This window comes from Rhinolophus ferrumequinum, chromosome 16 (assembly GCF_004115265.2).
Source record: "Rhinolophus ferrumequinum isolate MPI-CBG mRhiFer1 chromosome 16, mRhiFer1_v1.p, whole genome shotgun sequence".
In the NCBI taxonomy this organism is placed as follows: domain Eukaryota; kingdom Metazoa; phylum Chordata; class Mammalia; order Chiroptera; family Rhinolophidae; genus Rhinolophus; species Rhinolophus ferrumequinum.
Window position 1 is genome coordinate 492,959 of NC_046299.1, and position 16,024 is coordinate 508,982.

The following is a 16,024-nucleotide window of genomic DNA, read 5'->3' on the forward strand; positions in this document are numbered from 1 at the left end:
TGGGGCTCCTTCCTCAGGGGCAGACGGTGTGCCAGCCCCTTTGACCCGTGACCGTTCTCACACTTCGGTGGGCCTTGCGGTATCTGTGGTCTCTGGGGTCTCGATGGCAGCCTGGCGTTCACCCAGCCCCCGAATAGCTAGCATTCCAGCCTGCCAGCCTCTCGAGCCTGTTCTGCCATGAAGCACAGGTCTTTGGGGTGCCCCCACCCAGTACTGGACCTTCCAGGGGGCCCAAGCTCCAGCTTCCTCTCCCTGGTTGGACTGTTGCTTTCCTCCTGGGCCATCTCCCCTACGAGGACGGATACCCTTGGGAAAAATCCAGGACAGAGTGGAGCCCCCATATGTGTGTCCTCCTCCCAAGGATGGCAGCTCCGGATCCTGCCCGCTCAGCTGCGCTCCAGGGCCCACAGATAGGTGGTTCTCTTTGTCCAGCATTCAGACCTGTTTTCCCTGGGGGTGAGGCAAAGCTTGCTGTCACTTGTTTTGAAGAACCCCAGAGAGAGAAAGTTTCCTAATAAATGGGTATAAAAACTCAGTGGCACCATCACAGCCTTGGGGGTTCCAGTCTCGTCTCAGGCAGTGGGGACAGGTGTGTACAGGTGTCTCAGCATCTTCCCCTCACCTACCCACCCATCCCACATTCTCGAGTCTCCATCTCCGCCCTCCTCTTGGTTCTTCCCTGAGGTCACAGCACTCGGCCCCCCAGGTGACCTCTTGGCTGGGGATGTCTTCCCTGGGTGTCTGCAGGGACTGTCCCTCTCTTCCTGGGGAAGTGGCTACCTGCACCCACACACTGCTCCCCAGGCAACCCAGCCGCCAGCCTGTCCCTCCAGCTCCATCCACCAGCTTTCGTGCTGTCCCACGGTCCTGGCAGGGGCCCAGCCCTCATGCCCACCTCCGTTCTCCCTGCTCTGGCTACTGTTGCACAGCAGCTACACCCAAACCTGCACGCATTGGCCTTCCTAGGGCCCTGGCTCTTGGGCCGAGCCCACCAGGCCCCCCACTTCGGCCTCTTTGGGCTGCGTGCTGGCCACTCCCTCTGGACTCAGCCACCCTAGACCCCTCCTCTTCCTCCAAGTCCTCCTGCTGCGCTCAGTCCAGAGCTGGTGATGCCCCCACTGCCCCCTCCTACCCCCAGGCCTCCTCTCACCATGTGCAGTGAATGGGGGACAGAGGCAGCCCTGACCGGCGAGGACACACAAAGCCTCATAGATATGAACACTTGGTCTGCCCACCCAGACCGGCCCCTTTGCCCTGGACCAGCATCTGGGCAGAGGCTCCCAGCCCAGGGCTGACGTGGCCCAGGAGGGCGGGCCAGTGCTGGAGCCTACTGCTGAAGGGAAGGGGCTTCCCAGGGCCCTTCCCACTGTCCAGAGCCCTGGAGGTCAGTTCTCACACACAGGCCTCAAGCCCACCCTGTGGCCTGGGGGCAAACGTGGAGACCCCTTCATGTCAGAGAGGAGCCCGGTGGATGGTCACGGGTGTGGCAAGGCCTGTGCCTGGAGCTGCCACATTCTCTGTCTATCTCTGTCTCTCCCCGTCTCTGTCTCTTGCCATCTCTGTCTCTCCCCGTCTCTGTCTCTGCCCGTCTCTGTCTCTCCCCGTCTCTGTCTCTGCCCGTCTCTGTCTCTCCCCGTCTCTGTCTCTCCCCGTCTCTGTCTCTGCCCGTCTCTGTCTCTCCCCGTCTCTGCCTCTCTGTCTCTTGCTCAGTCTCCCCCACCCCACTGCCTCCATATATGGACATCTTTTTTAGGAACTTGACGATCCTTGTGCAGAATCCAGGTGCCTGCACCTTCTCGCACAGTTGGCCAACAAGGAGAAGAACTACGGACAAGCCAAGAAGCTGGTGGAGCGGGCCCAGCGCCTGGGGGGTGGTGAGGAGTTTTGGTACAGCTCCACGCTGACTCTCGGAGATGCCCTCTTGTCCATGGAAAGCGAGGGGAAAGAAGTGGTGAGGATGGGTGAGGCCGCGTGCCCGGCTGGGAGAGGGGCCTGCGGGCTGGGCCCGCTCACATCAGTGCGGCCATTCTCAGGTCTGCCAGCTCTTTGAAAAGCTCATCGAGGCCTTCACGGTTCTCAAGAAAGAAAGACCGAACCGAGCACCTGTATTGGAATTCATGGCCACAGATCTAGAAGCCAGGTGATTTTTGTAAGAAAAACTGTAATTACCATGAGAGCCGTGGTGTTTTTTGTCTGTCAGAAACTCACGTAATGAGGGCCGGATGGCCACACCCTTCTCCCAGCTACAGAAAACGCCAATATCCTGGGCGTCCTTCAGACTGTCTTTGAGAAGCAGAGTCTGTCACGGCCACTTGTGAAGGTGGCTTCAGGGAGGTCACAAGAGCTTCGTGTTGGGCTGGGGGCTCCTGCAGGCAGTGTCTCCTCCTTTCCAATGTTCCTTTGCTTGGGACTGGGATGCAGGTGGCCTTGTCATGCCCCTAAGTTCTCAGGGAACGGCCCTCATTTCCCACCGAGCAGGGCAGGGCGTGGGTTTCTTCTGGGCCACTCTCTGGTTGAGGGGACAGGTATCGCCAGGCAGGTGAGCAGGCTGTTGGGGGGGTGCCCCTCCTCTCATCCTCTCACCCTATGCCAGGGCAGAGTTGGGTCAAGTGCTTGGATGTCTCCTGCCCCTCTGCCTGCCTGCTTTCCCACAGGTCCATCCCCGGGGCAGCACCAGGCTGTCCCCCCACACAGGTCCATCCCCGGGGCGGCACCAGGCTGTCCCCCCACACAGGTCCATCCCCGGGGCGGCACCAGGCTGTCCCCCCACACAGGTCCATCCCCGGGGCGGCACCAGGCTGTCCCCCCACACAGGTCCATCCCCGGGGCGGCACCAGGCTGTCCCCCCACACAGGTCCATCCCCGGGGCGGCACCAGGCTGTCCCCCCACACAGGTCCATCCCCGGGGCGGCACCAGGCTGTCCCCCCACACAGGTCCATCCCTGGGGCGGCACCAGGCTGTCCCCCCACACAGGTCCATCCCCGGGGCGGCACCAGGCTGTCCCCCCACACAGGTCCATCCCCGGGGCGGCACCAGGCTGTCCCCCCACACAGGTCCATCCCTGGCGTGGCACCAGGCTCTCCCCCCCAACCCTGTCTGGGCAGGACTTCAAGGAGCAGCAATAGTTCTTCCATGGTTGTTAGTCTTTCAGATTTTCGGCTTTTTTTTTAGTGATTTGTCTGGCAATTTGTGTTCTCTAGAAAACTTTCCTCAGGGCTTTTGGCTGTGTCAGTACAAACGCTCACCGCCTGGTTCTTGTAGCTTTTACAGAGGCTGTGTCTGAGGTCTTTCCCCTCATTGTCACGTCTCTGTGCCATCTCTCCTCCTCGAAACCAGATTCCCATTCCATTGACCTTTTCCAAGACACAGCTTGTGCTTTATTGGCCGAAGCAACGGGATTTGTCTCATTTTGGATTTGTTTCTGCTGCTTCCTTGTCATGAGCTCCTTTTTGTGCTGGTGAGGGGCTGTTGGTGCCATTCTGTTCCCACCTCCACGTTCGTCACTTCGTCCACACCTTCCCACTGCCTCTGCTGCCAGCAGCACCTCTGAGCACCAGGGCAGCTCCCTGTCTGACACGGGGCGCACGGCCGTTCCCACGGGGTTCTTTCCTGCCCCCAGGTTTGGGAGAGTGGTTTAGAACTTACAAATGGATGAACACCTAGGGTGGGGGCTGCTTTCTGAGTGTCCTGTTGTGATTGGAGAAGGTGGCTGCTGGGGGTGTTGGTTTTCGAGAAACACTCCTATAGGAGTTCCTTCGGGCATGGAAGCGAGAGGCACTGTTGGAACCGCTTGGACGGTTGATGTCGTCCTCGAGTTTCTGGCCTTGTCACATCGTGTCGTGTGTTTGGTGGAATCTAAAGTGGAGCCCCCGCCCGGCAGGTGTGTGAGCCTCCGGATCCAGGTGGCCCGGGCGTCCGCTGCCGGGGAAGCTTCCCGGTGCCAGGTCCTGCTGGACGACATGGATGACAGCTTGGTGGGGATTGAGAGAAAGTTTATCAGCTGTGGCTACAAAGAAAATTGTGCGGCTATAAAACTGGAACGTGCAAATATCAAGAGGTGAGTGGGCCTCGCTGCAGACGCACATGTGACTGTCTGGCTGTCTCTGCTGGGGACCGGCACTCCGTGCTCTGTGACAGCACGGTCCCCGTGCCAGGTCAGCCAGGCCCTTCCCCCCTGAGCCCCCACCCCCACCACTTCCCCACAGGCCACCTTTCCTCCCCATCGGCCCCTACTGGGCCCCAAACACCTCCTCCTGGCCCCGGTCCTGTGGCCACCTGCACTTCCCTTGGGGACAGCACACTGGGGGTATGAAGCCCCTGTGGTGTCCCGCAAGTGCAGCCTGTCATGAGTGTCCTCTCTTCCGTCCTGCCGCCTCAGTTTCCCACCTGCTCAGCTCTATGACCCCACCCCAGACACAGCACTGGCCACCATCCCCACAGAGAGACAGGCAAAGCCTCACCCCTGCCACACCCCACCTTGGGCCACACGTGCCTGGTGACACACAGCATTTCAAAGCACAACAAGCCAATCACATGTAAGGTGTTAAAACCAGCCGTCATGATGGAAAGCGATGTGGGTACTTAAGAAATGTAACCTCGGTCATGTGGTGGAGGTGGAATGGTGTGTGGCCGGTGAGGGCTTGGAGACGCAGAGAAGCACCCCCACAGGAAGGTGGGGACGTGTGGCGTAGCTGCTCGCACGCCCGTGAGGCCAGGCTCAGTGTTTATGAAGACAGTGTAGTGTGTGTGCTTGCTGAGGCGCTCTGTGCGTGTGCTGGGGACACACAGTGTAGTCACACAGAGACTGCACGTCTTGTTAGCACTGACGACTGATGCGTCAACCTTTTGTGGTGACTCCGCCCTTGGTCTCATGAAGGTTTTGTGCCCGAAGTGAGCCAGACGAGGAGCAGAGGACGGCGTGTTACCTGGCGGCCTGCAGGCTGGCCCAGAGAGCCACGGCCGAGGTGGAAGAGCTGTTCCGCAGTGTCCAGGGCTTCCTGTCCTCTCAAGATGTAAGTACGTGGCCTGGACCCTGGGGCACACTCTGCTCATTCCCGCCTCCCATCTGAAAGAGCAAAAAGCGCCCCAAGCCATGTGTTCAGCAACGGTGGGCAGCCACCTGTGAGCAGAGGTGGCCCACTCTGTCCACACTACCTGCGGCCACATGGGGGGGGACCCAGGTGAGGCTGGCGACGCCTGAGTCGAGGGGATGTGGCTGGGGACCCGGGGAGAGCGAGGCGGCTGCACTTTGCAGGACAGAGGCCCAGCGGGTGTGCTGGGGGAAGGAAAGCTGCAGAGGTGCTCGGGGGACCCGCAGTGCCCGCCTGGGGACTGGGCAGCGTGTTCCTGGTAGGACACTGCCTGAGGCTGGGAGGCATCAGGGGAAGGATGACAAGAAGCAGGGCCAGGACCGCGCCTGTCCCCAGCTCGTGGCCTGGGCACTGGCACAGACAGAGCGGGAGTAGTTAGCCCTGGATGGGCACTGCTCACGCTCCTGCAAAGTCCCACTGTTTCCAAATAACTTTCTCAGAACAAAGCTCGGAAACTTAATAGGAACGTAAAGAGCCCCAGCACCCAACAAGATGACATGCACCACATCTCGCAGCCAATCAGAAATCATCAGTGTGTAAAAAGCCAGGACCAGGTAACTCGTAATAAGGAGAGTAATCAGCCAATCAGAACCAAGCCAGAGCTGAATTGGAAGTCAGGACATTAAAGCCATTATTACAACTGCATTCCACATGTTCAGATAGCGAAGTACACAGAGATACAAAGAGCAGACCAAAACTGAACTTTTAAGGGTAGAAACCGGTGCGTGAGATGAATACACGGATGGGATAAATGGCAGAGATTGTAGAAAATTGGAGAACGTGAAGACATAGCTATTGGAACTATTAAAAACGAAAGAAAGAACAAAGAGAACAGAAGTTGAAATTAACAGAGTGTCGCTGAGACGAGCAATTTCAAGTGCATGGACGTAGGTGTGATCGGGGATCCAGAAAGCAAGGGCAAACAGCGGTTCACAGAAAAATATTTGAAGGAATAATGGCTGAAATTTTTCCAGATTTAATAACAGTAGCCATTCACTGACAGATCCAAGACGCTCAGTGAGCCCCAAGCACACGAATATGACTGGGAAGAAAACTAGACCAGGACACGTCATAACTGAACTGTTTAAAAGCAGTGACGTGGCTAAAGGTTCTTACAATCAGACAACGTGTACAGAGCAACAAGGACGAAAAAGCCAAAAAGCCACTGAGAGACCTGTCCATCTAGAACTCTACACCCAGCAAAAATCTCTCCCCAGAATGAAGATGGGGTGAAGATTCCCCCCAAATGCTCAAGCGCTGAAAGAAGGTGTCTGGAGCAGACTCAGTGCAGGAGGCTTACAGCCACTGCCAAGACATGGGGTGAGCAGTACCGGACGGGGACGTCACTCAAATGATCCCAGAGCATCGAAAAGTAAACCACCTGGGAAGACTTAGAAGAGCTCTCAATATTTAAGTCTCTTTGAAAGAAAATTGGTGGTTTAAACAAAAATAAGTGTCTCATAGGGCTAACATGTAAAAACGAAGTGTATGACAAAGTGTATGACGACAGTAGCACAAAAGATTTTCATGCTCCGTGTGAAGTGGTGTGACGTATCATAAACCCTGAAGTGACCACAAAATGACAGAACAAAGGGGTGTACCTAACAATTCAAGAACGGAGATAAAAGAAAATCATAAAAATTGTTCATTTGTTCCACAAGAAAGCAGAAAAAGGGGAAAGAGAATAAAGAACAGATGGGGCAAATAGATAGCAGACAGCAGGACGGAACCTGAAACCTACTCCTATTAATAATTACACAAAATGGAAATGGTCTGACTGCCCAATTAAAAGAAATTGTCAGACCCAGCTACACGCTGCGTACAAGAAAGCCACTTGAAGTAGAAAGACAGAAATAAGCTAGAACTGAAAGGTTGGAAGGATGCGCCAGGTGGATGCTCATCAAGGGAAAGCTGCCGTGGTCACGTTAAAATCAGGCAAAGCAGATTTCAGAAAATAAGAAAGATGTGAACATACCCACCAGTTTGACCTAATAGGTGATGAAACGTTTCTCACAGCAGCATGTGGAACATTTTCCATGATATACCACGTCTGGACCACACACGTAAAATGAGTCTCAATAAATGTGAAGGGACTTAAGTCACATAAGGTGTGTCCTGAGACCACAGTGGAACTGAAGTCGAAATCAAAAAGCGGAGGCTAGAAAGCGCCATCCACAGAGACAGAAAGCAATCTGTGGTCGTGCGGGTGGGATTGGGGAGGGGCATGGCGCCGTCGAGTGGGTGTGGGTCCCTTTGGGAAGTAGACAGGGATGATGTGCATGCACCAAGTACCGGTGAATTATACACTTTAAAATGGCAAATTTCATGTTATATCAATTTTACCTCCATTAAAAAAAAGAAAAAAAGAAAACAAAAAGAAAGCTATGGGAGAAATGCCCAAATAATTGGGAAGTAAATAGCATGTATCTCAAAATAACTATGGTCCAGAGAAGAAATCAAAAGGGAAAGTATTTTTGAATGGGAGGAAAAAAAGCACATCAGCGATTCTGAGATGTCTCTGAGGCAGCACTCAGGGGGACAGTTGTAGCGCTAGTACCTGTGTAAGAAAAGAAAAGGATCCCAAATCATTAACTTCAGCCTCCTCCTTAAGAAAGTAGAAAAAAGAGCAAATTAAACTCAAGTAGAAGAAAAGAAATTGAAGATCAGAGTTGAAGCAGTGAAATAGAAAACAGAAAAATGAAAGAGAAAATCAACAAAGCCAAAAGATGGCTCTTTGAAAAACTAAATAAATTGATAAACTTCTATGCAGATGACCAGGAAAAAAAGAGGGTGGGGGAGGACATAAATAACCAATATCAGAAATGAGATGTGACATCACCAAAGAAGCTACACATATGAAAGGAATAATAAAGGAATGTCAGGAACAATTTTATCCTGATGTATTTGACAACTTAGGTGAAATGGAACAAATGCCTTGAAGACCTAAACTACCAAAGATCACGGAAAAAGAAATAGAGAACCTGAATAGCCCTCTGTTGAAAAAAATGAATTTGTAGTGAAAAGTCTTTTCTGAAAGAAAATGTCAGATCCCGTGGCTTTATTAGTGAATCCTACCATCATTTAAGGAAAAAAGAAAAAAAACATTCTGCACAAACTCTGCCAGAAAATTTAAAAGGTGGGATTACATTACAACTGTATGGGGCTAGTATTACTCTGATACCAAAACAAAAACTACAGACCATTGTTCTTCATGAACATTAATGCAAAAATTCCAAATAAAATTTTAACAAATTAAACCCAATCATATATAAAAAGGATAATGCATCAACATCAAGGTGGGGTCATCCCAAGAATAGTTCAACATTCAAAAATCAATCAATTTGGTTCACCATATTAAAAAAAAATCCGTATGATCATCTTTGTGGAGGCAGGAAAAACAATTGATAGAATCCAGTACCCATCCCTGATTTTTAAAAAAAGACTTAGCAAACTATTACTAGAAGATAACTTTTTCAACCTGATGAAGGGCATCTATGAAAAAAAACTAGCGGTAACATCATACTTAATGGTGAAAGACTGAACGGTTCCCTGAGATAAAGACTAGACAGGGGTGTGTCCTCTCACCACCTTTATACAATTATTCAGAATTGTATTCGTGTTCTAGCCAATTCAATAAGGCAAGAGAAAGACATAAAGAAATACATATGTCTTTCTATTAAAAGCATCCAGATTGGAAAAGAAGTAAAACTGTCTTTGTTCACAGAGACATCATCATTGGTGTAGAAAACCCTATGCAAACTACAAAAAGTAATAAACTTGTTACCAGTAGTAACACGTGACTTTATAAGGTGGTGGGATATAAGAACAATGTGCAAATATTCATTTCATATTTCTATATATTGAGTGATCAGATATTAAAAAAATTTTAAACTACCCTTTATGACAGCGTAAAAATGATATTTGACAAAAAGTGAAAACTTGTACCCTGAGCAGTTACTACGAAACATTGCTGAGAAAAATCAAAGAAGACGTAAATAAATGGAAAGATATATCAAGTTCATGGATTGAAAGGCTTGATATTATTAAGGTGTCACTTCTCCCTAAATTATCTGCAATCCTTATCCAGATAACTGCAGGCTTTTTGATAGAAACTGACAAAATCATTTTGAAATCCGAGTGGAATTGCAGAGCACCTAATACAGCCGACACCACTTGGAAAAAGAAAAACTAAGTTGGAGGGCCAACATTACCTGATTTTAAGACTCATTATTAGGTTGGTGCAAAAGTCATTGCAAATTAAAAGGTTCATAATGACAAAAACTGCAGTTCCTTTTGCACCAACCTAATATAAAGCCACAGGAATCAAGAGGGTGCAATTTTAATGTAAAATTATATGCGTAGTTCAATGGAACATAATAGAGAATCCAGAAGCAGACACACACACACACACACACACACACACACACACACACACAAACCTGATTTTCAGCAAAGGTGCAAAGGCCATTCAGTGAAGAAAAGCTAGTGTTTAACACAATGGTGCTGGAACAGCTGGATAGCCAAACACTAGACTCAGTTCACGGCCACCCCTTTACCGTCCCCCCCCAAAAAAAACTAACTTAAAGTTGGCCACAGACCTGAATGTGAGAGCTGAAACTATAAAACTTCTAGAAGAAAATACCTTTGCAACATGAGGCTGGGCAAAGATTTCTTACTCAGGACTCCACAGGCACGATCCATAAAAATTAAACTGGACATCTGCTCTTCAAAAGACACTATTACGAGGATGAAAGGCAAGTCACAGACTGGGAGAAAATATCTGCAAATCATCTATCTGACAAAGCTCTTACATACAGAATATACAAACAACTCCCAAAACTTAATAAGAAAGCAACCCAATAAAAATTGGGCAAAACCTTTGAACAGACATTTCTCTAAAGAAAATGGATGGATGGTAAATATTTTTGTGAAAAGATGGCAGATTTCAATAGTGAATCATGGAATTGCAAATTATAACCATAATGACTCCCCCGGAGTCCCCCCACCACCCCCATTTCTGGACATGGTGACTCTAAAAGACTGGCCCCACCGAACGCTGGCAGGGACGTGGGGGGCTGGGATTCACACTGTGGGTGGCGTGTGAAGTGCAGCCTTTGGAGAACAGTGGCAGTTTCTTAGTCACACACAGGCCTGCCCCACGACGCAGCCATGCCAGTCCTGTCCACACACAGATCTGTGGGGGGTGTTGGCAGAGTTGTCCCTGCAACGGCCCAAGTGGAGCAGATAAAACAGCTGCGGTTCGTCTGTGCGACGGACAGTACTCAGCTGCAAGGGGAACGAACCCACGCAACCGTGAGGGCAAACCTTGATTATGTGAGCGAAATGAGCTGGACAGCACACCCTGTGACCACCTGTACCACCTAGAAAACGCAAACCACAGTTCCAGAAGGTCCCTAAGCCCTCAACCAGGAAGGACGAAGTTGGGGAGGTGGGACGCAGGCGAAGCGGGGCATGAGGCACACGCTTTGTGGGTGTACTCAGACATTGTGGTGACAGCTTTGTGGGTGTACTCAGACATCAGAATAGCCAAGCGGATTCCAAACATGTCAGTTGCAGACCGTCAACTCGCCTCTGATGAGGAAGCTGGCACACGTCAAACTCAGCCTGGTGGAGGTGTGTCTGGACACGCTCCAACTCACCTGGCAGGAGAGCCTGAAGCAGCAGTTAGAGCAGAGCTCCGCGGACAAACTGCTGGCCGCCTACCTGCAGAGCACGAGCGACTACACCCCCCTCGGCTTGGTAATATCTGGGACGAGAACTGGGCCCGATCCCCACGGTCCAGCCGGGGAGCTCACCCATCCACACGCTTATCATGCTGTGTGGGGCTCCCTCACTGTGTGCCTGACGTGAAGGCTGGCCAGTGGGCATGCGAGGGCTGGAGTTCCCGGCAGCCCCGAGAGGTGTCCGGGCAGCTGGGGGCCTCCAGGCCCTGCTGAGGAAAGGCCTCATCTCAGGGGACCTACCTGGCTCGTGAAACCTGGGTGGCTTTGGGGGTATTGCCAAGCACATGACAGCCCTCCTCTCCAAGTCCTGAGTTTGCTCTGACTGATGTCAGCACGTGAGAAAGCCCAGAAGGTGAATTACATTCTGTTAAAAAAATAAGTTCAACTTGCAAAATAATTTGTTCTGAAGGAGACATGTTTGGCCATTTTAGATATTTTCTTAGATTTCATACATTTTGAATCAAATTGGACGTAACTATAAACGGATCAAAGATAATCCTACAGTTGAACTTCATATGGACTCACGTGTGTCATGAGCCCCTTAAGGTTATATAAGCAAACTTTAGTGACCTCTCAACACCTAAGCTCTGGAGACCCTCCCCAACACCCACTGGGTGTTTCTCAGACTGCCCAGATGTCAGCATTCCCAGGGCTCTGGAGCTGGGACCCGGGGGGTACTAGAGGGTGGGCCTCTCATTTTTTGAGGTGGAAGCGGGTAACTGAAGCAGTTTGTGTTCCTGAAGGAATGGTTCATGCTGAAGCGGACCCTGGCTCACATGGCGCTGGCACAGCTGGGGAGCCTGCAGCCGCTGTGCAACGGCTGCGTGGAGAACCGTGCCCGGCTCCTCGGCCTGGCGGGGAAGGCCCTCCACCTACTGGCCACACACACAGACCCTGTGTACCCATCCTTCTACTGGGAGGAGAACCTCTTGGTACACTCCTGTTCTGGTCTGTGGGGCAGGGCATCACGGAAACGTGCACAAAGTCCCAAGGGGCTGGGCACTGGGCTTTCCAGAAATGTGCCCGTCCAGCCCCCGCTCCCTCTCAGCCCAGCTTCCTCCTGCCCCTCCCTGCTGTGATCCCACAAACCCAGTTCTTCTGGGCCCTCTGCCCCCAGGCAGGTTCCCCGTGGTACCCCCAAGGACCCTGTCAGGGTGGCTCGTCCTGCAGACAGGCCCCACAGGACCCTGGGGTTGGTTTGTGCATTTGTCCCCCAGCCCCTCCCCCCCCCGGGGCGGGCATCTGACTCGGTGCCAGTGCCCAGGGACTGAAGGAAAGTGAGCACAGCACAGCTTGTGTCCCCAGAGCTGCTCCCCACCCGGCTGCCCCTGTCAGCCTCCGCTCTCGGCCCAGGGCCCCACGGCCAACAGAATCTGACAGGCACTCCGGGTGGGCGGGCGTTGTCCACCCCACGAATGCCCTGACTGGTGATACATGGTCCCTAGGCGGGTGCTGACCTGAGCAGCCTCAAGGGTCTGGAGATCATCCAGGATGAGGGCGACAGGGAGGAGCACTACGGCAGCCTACTGGCCTTCAGGGCAGCCCTGGAGGAGCACCGCGAGAAAGCCTCGGACCTAAAGGTGAGCCGCGCCCACGTGCCCCGCGCTGCGCCCACCTGCCCTGCCCTTCGCCCCTCCCACCTGCCCCTCCCACCAGTCCTGCGCCCCTCCCACCTGCCCGGCATGCGCCCCTCCCGCGGAGCCTGCCTGAGCCCCTTGCCCCTCCCCCCGCAGAGGAGGCTGGCCCTCGCCCAGCAGTGCCTGGCCCAGGCATCCGAGGTGCTGTTGCAGTGCCTGCAGGTGGCCCTTGGTAATGGCCTCCTGGACATCGCGGCAGCTGCCAGCCTGGAGATGGTGGAGTGCGTTGGCACCCTGGACCCGGCCGCCACGTGCCAGTTCCTGGCACTGTCGCAGGTATGGCTCGGCTCTCTGCACCTTCCTGAGGCCCTCTGGGCCACCTTGGGGAGAGTGCTCCCTCCTGCTGGAGGCCCCACCAGCTGGGCTGCGACTGGGGCCTCTGCATGAAGGCCGGTGCTGGCTTAGAGGAGAGGCCGCGGGGTCACCGGATGATGGTAGGGACGGTGTCTGCGTGAGGTCCCCTGAGCCTCCGCTCCTCTTACTTGTGTTCTGTGGGTTCAAGAGCCTTGGGGTCGGGAGCTCAGAGCGAAGCAGCATTTGCCGCGGTGGGCGTGTCCTGGGGGAACAGCCAGACGGGCAACTGGAAGAAGTAGGGCATCCGCGGGGCTCCTCCCACGGCGGCCTGAGCAGCCCCGCGCCCTCCGCGATCTGTTGCAGAGCTGCTCGGCCTCAGACATGATGCGGGGCGTTCTGCTCACGGCCACTGCGGACACCAGCAGCTCACAGCTGGCGGCCCTGCTGCAGCTCCAGCGCAGGCTGAGGTGCCAGGAGGGGACTTCCACCAGCCTGTCTGCCCGCGTGGAGCAGAGGCTGGCCGCCATGTCCAAGGTGACTAAGCTGGGCACACCCTGTAAACCTGCAGCCCGGCCTGGGAGCCTGACTTCAGCAGAGGCTGTGGCCTGGGCCCACATCCTGCCTCTGCCTCTTGCTGGCTGTGTGGCTCCAGGAGGGCCACTTCCTGGGTGACTGTGGGGGTCTGGGCGGCCGTGTCCGGGGTGGTCGTGAGGCTGGCATTCTGGTCCCATTCAGCTACAGAGCTGAATCCTGAGAACCATGTGCAGGTCACCATGGCCACTTGCGCCTCTTCCTCCCCGGGGACTGACGGGTGGGAGTTGGGGTATTTAAAGAAACAGGACTCCGGTGAGGCTGTGTCATGAAGAGCAGACTAAAGCACTCCAGGCGGTCCAGCCACATCCCTCCTTTCCCTCACAGTTGCTTCTGGGGTCCTTTCACCCAGGGTGGGGCCGCCCTGTGTACTGTGGGGTGTTTATCAGCATCCCTGGCCCCCACCCACCAAAGGCCAGTAGCCCCTCCCCAGAAGTGACAGCCAAGTCTGCAGACCAATGGGAACAGGGCTGCCCTGCCAAGAGCCGATGCCTTAAGCCCCTTGAGGGAAAGTCCTTCCTTGAGCCGCAGGGCAAGATGCTACCAGCCTGGGGGTGGGGCTGCAGCTGGAGGAAGACATCCACATGTGTCTATGCCCACTGGGGGCCGCGTGCCAAGCTGGAATAAAGGGCCGCTCCAGTCAGCGTCACTGAAGAAGGGAGTGAGCGAAGAGCAAGGTGGTGACCTCTGTAAGCCGACGTGCGGTCCCAACTCTTTCACAAATGAGTGGACACCTGGGCCAGCCACTGCCCTCCCTCTCCTCCCCTGTACTGGGGTAACACAGTGCCCAACTCAGGAATTTGGAGGGACCAAATGCATCCAGTTCAGAGAACAGGACCCAGGTGCTGGGGGCTTGGTCAGTGGTGCCATCGCTGTCACGGTGTTAGTGTTACTGCTCCCGCCGCTGCTGTTCTGTCCTCATGGAAACCTGCACTGTGTCACAGACTCAGGGTCAGCTACACTGGGGGTGGGGGCTGCAGGCCACAGAAAAGCTGGAGAGCTGCAGGACCTCACGGGACGGCATCAGCGTGGGGAATCGAGAAGCAGCCAAGCTAAAATTCCTGAGTGGAAAGCCTTGGGCAGCCGACTGACTGTCCGTTGTCTGCCCCAGGTCACTGGCTGGTTCAGGGAGCAGCTGGGCCTGGACCTGACAGAGACCTCGGGAAAGGGAGGTAGCGCGGCACACCAGGCTGATCCCTGGGCCATGTGGGCTTTGCGTGGAAGCTCCTAGAAGGCAGTGAGCTCTGCTGTGGTCTCATGATGCCTGGGAAACAAAGACCTGCCTAGGAGGAGGCGACCAGAGAGCCTGGCCTCGCAAGACGGTCCCGTCAGGGTCTCAGAATGAAGAGCTCACAGTGAACTGAACTAGAGAGCAGGGAGCAGAAACCCTGCAGCTGGAGAGGATGGCAGGGACGACTGGCCAGGGGCAAGTGCCACATGAGAAACGCGCACTTTCAGCCTGCGTCTTCAGAGGAGGCTAAGATGAAGCAGGTGGACATGCCCTGTGGGGCTGAGAAGGTGGGAGCTGGGGCTCTGGCCACGGGCCGTGCACTGCGGTCACCGTCCCCTTGGACAGTTGGGTACAAGCCACTGCAGCTGAGCACGGGCGTGTTCAACCCAGTCACTGCACCCCTGTGTCTGCAGGACCTTCCTGTGGTCCCAGGAGCAGGCACTCAGGGTCCGTCACGGCCCCTAGCCAGATGCCCACTGCCCACAGGGGACAAAGTGGTCGTGGGACACTGTGCAGTGAGGAGGGGTCAGCCCCTGAGCACGCCAGCGTGGATGGACCTGGGGACAGAGTCTGCCGTGGTCTCCGTGGGAGGCGGGCCCGGGGACAGTGCCCTGAGTCCCTGTCTGGTCGTGTGGCCATGGCCCATTATGGAGACGCTGCCAGCTGCCTGGCTGTGACTGGCACTGCCTTGTCTCTGTCTACCCTCCTTGGACAAGTGTCATCGGATCGCCCTGCTGGACGTGAGTGTGGACACTGGCCAGCTTTGGCAAACCAGAAGCTCAGCGAAAGTGGGAGTCATGCTTTTGAGCAGTCAGCTCACTGCGGGGCTGCGTGCAGAGAGAGCAGGCGCTGGAACCCTCTGGCGGTGTGACCCCCACGGGTCCCGCAGGGCAGGACGGCACACAGGGCTGACCGTACTGCCCAGAGGGCAGGGTGGGTGTGTGCACATGAGGCTGGTGCCCGTGTGGCTCTACATGTGTGGTGTGGAGGCACAGCGAAGAGTCTGTGCTTGGGGTCGTGCAAATCAGGTTTCTGACATTAGCTGGGAGCCGGTGAATCCCACGTGTGCCTGCTGCCCCCTTGTGGTAGCCATGAGTCTTGCTGGGGTCCCACCAACTGGCTCAAAAGCCCCCTCTGGGGTGACCTGTCTCCACAACCTACATGTGTCCTTTGATTCCCTGTTTGTCACACAGGCTTGGCAGAATCTCCAGGTCACTAAACAACACTTTAACCTCTTGAATGAGATTCCTCCCACTTTCCGGATCATCTTTCTGCATCACTCACCGGACAGGTGAGGCCTCCTTTCTATTCCTGTGCCTGTCCCCCCAAAGCACGGGGGTGGCCACGCCACAGATAGGGGATGGGGGGGAGGCTCCCTCTCAGCTTAGCGGTGGAGGGGGGAGCACGTCGTTCTCAGAAGAGGCCCAGGGATCATT

At 54.5% G+C, this 16,024-nt stretch overlaps 1 protein-coding gene across 1 annotated transcript in view; it reads left to right on the forward strand.

Moving 5' to 3' along the window:
- CFAP46 (cilia and flagella associated protein 46) overlaps window positions 1-16,024 on the forward strand; it is a 90,051-nt gene that overhangs the window by 58,235 nt on the left and 15,792 nt on the right. Inside the window, exons 36-45 of the mRNA XM_033129774.1 lie at window positions 1,754-1,951; window positions 2,034-2,140; window positions 3,882-4,058; window positions 4,878-5,013; window positions 10,663-10,851; window positions 11,579-11,767; window positions 12,281-12,415; window positions 12,569-12,748; window positions 13,130-13,300; window positions 15,782-15,879. Of these exons, the coding sequence (XP_032985665.1) occupies window positions 1,754-1,951; window positions 2,034-2,140; window positions 3,882-4,058; window positions 4,878-5,013; window positions 10,663-10,851; window positions 11,579-11,767; window positions 12,281-12,415; window positions 12,569-12,748; window positions 13,130-13,300; window positions 15,782-15,879 (1,580 nt within the window). The remainder of the gene's footprint in view (window positions 1-1,753; window positions 1,952-2,033; window positions 2,141-3,881; window positions 4,059-4,877; window positions 5,014-10,662; window positions 10,852-11,578; window positions 11,768-12,280; window positions 12,416-12,568; window positions 12,749-13,129; window positions 13,301-15,781; window positions 15,880-16,024) is intronic.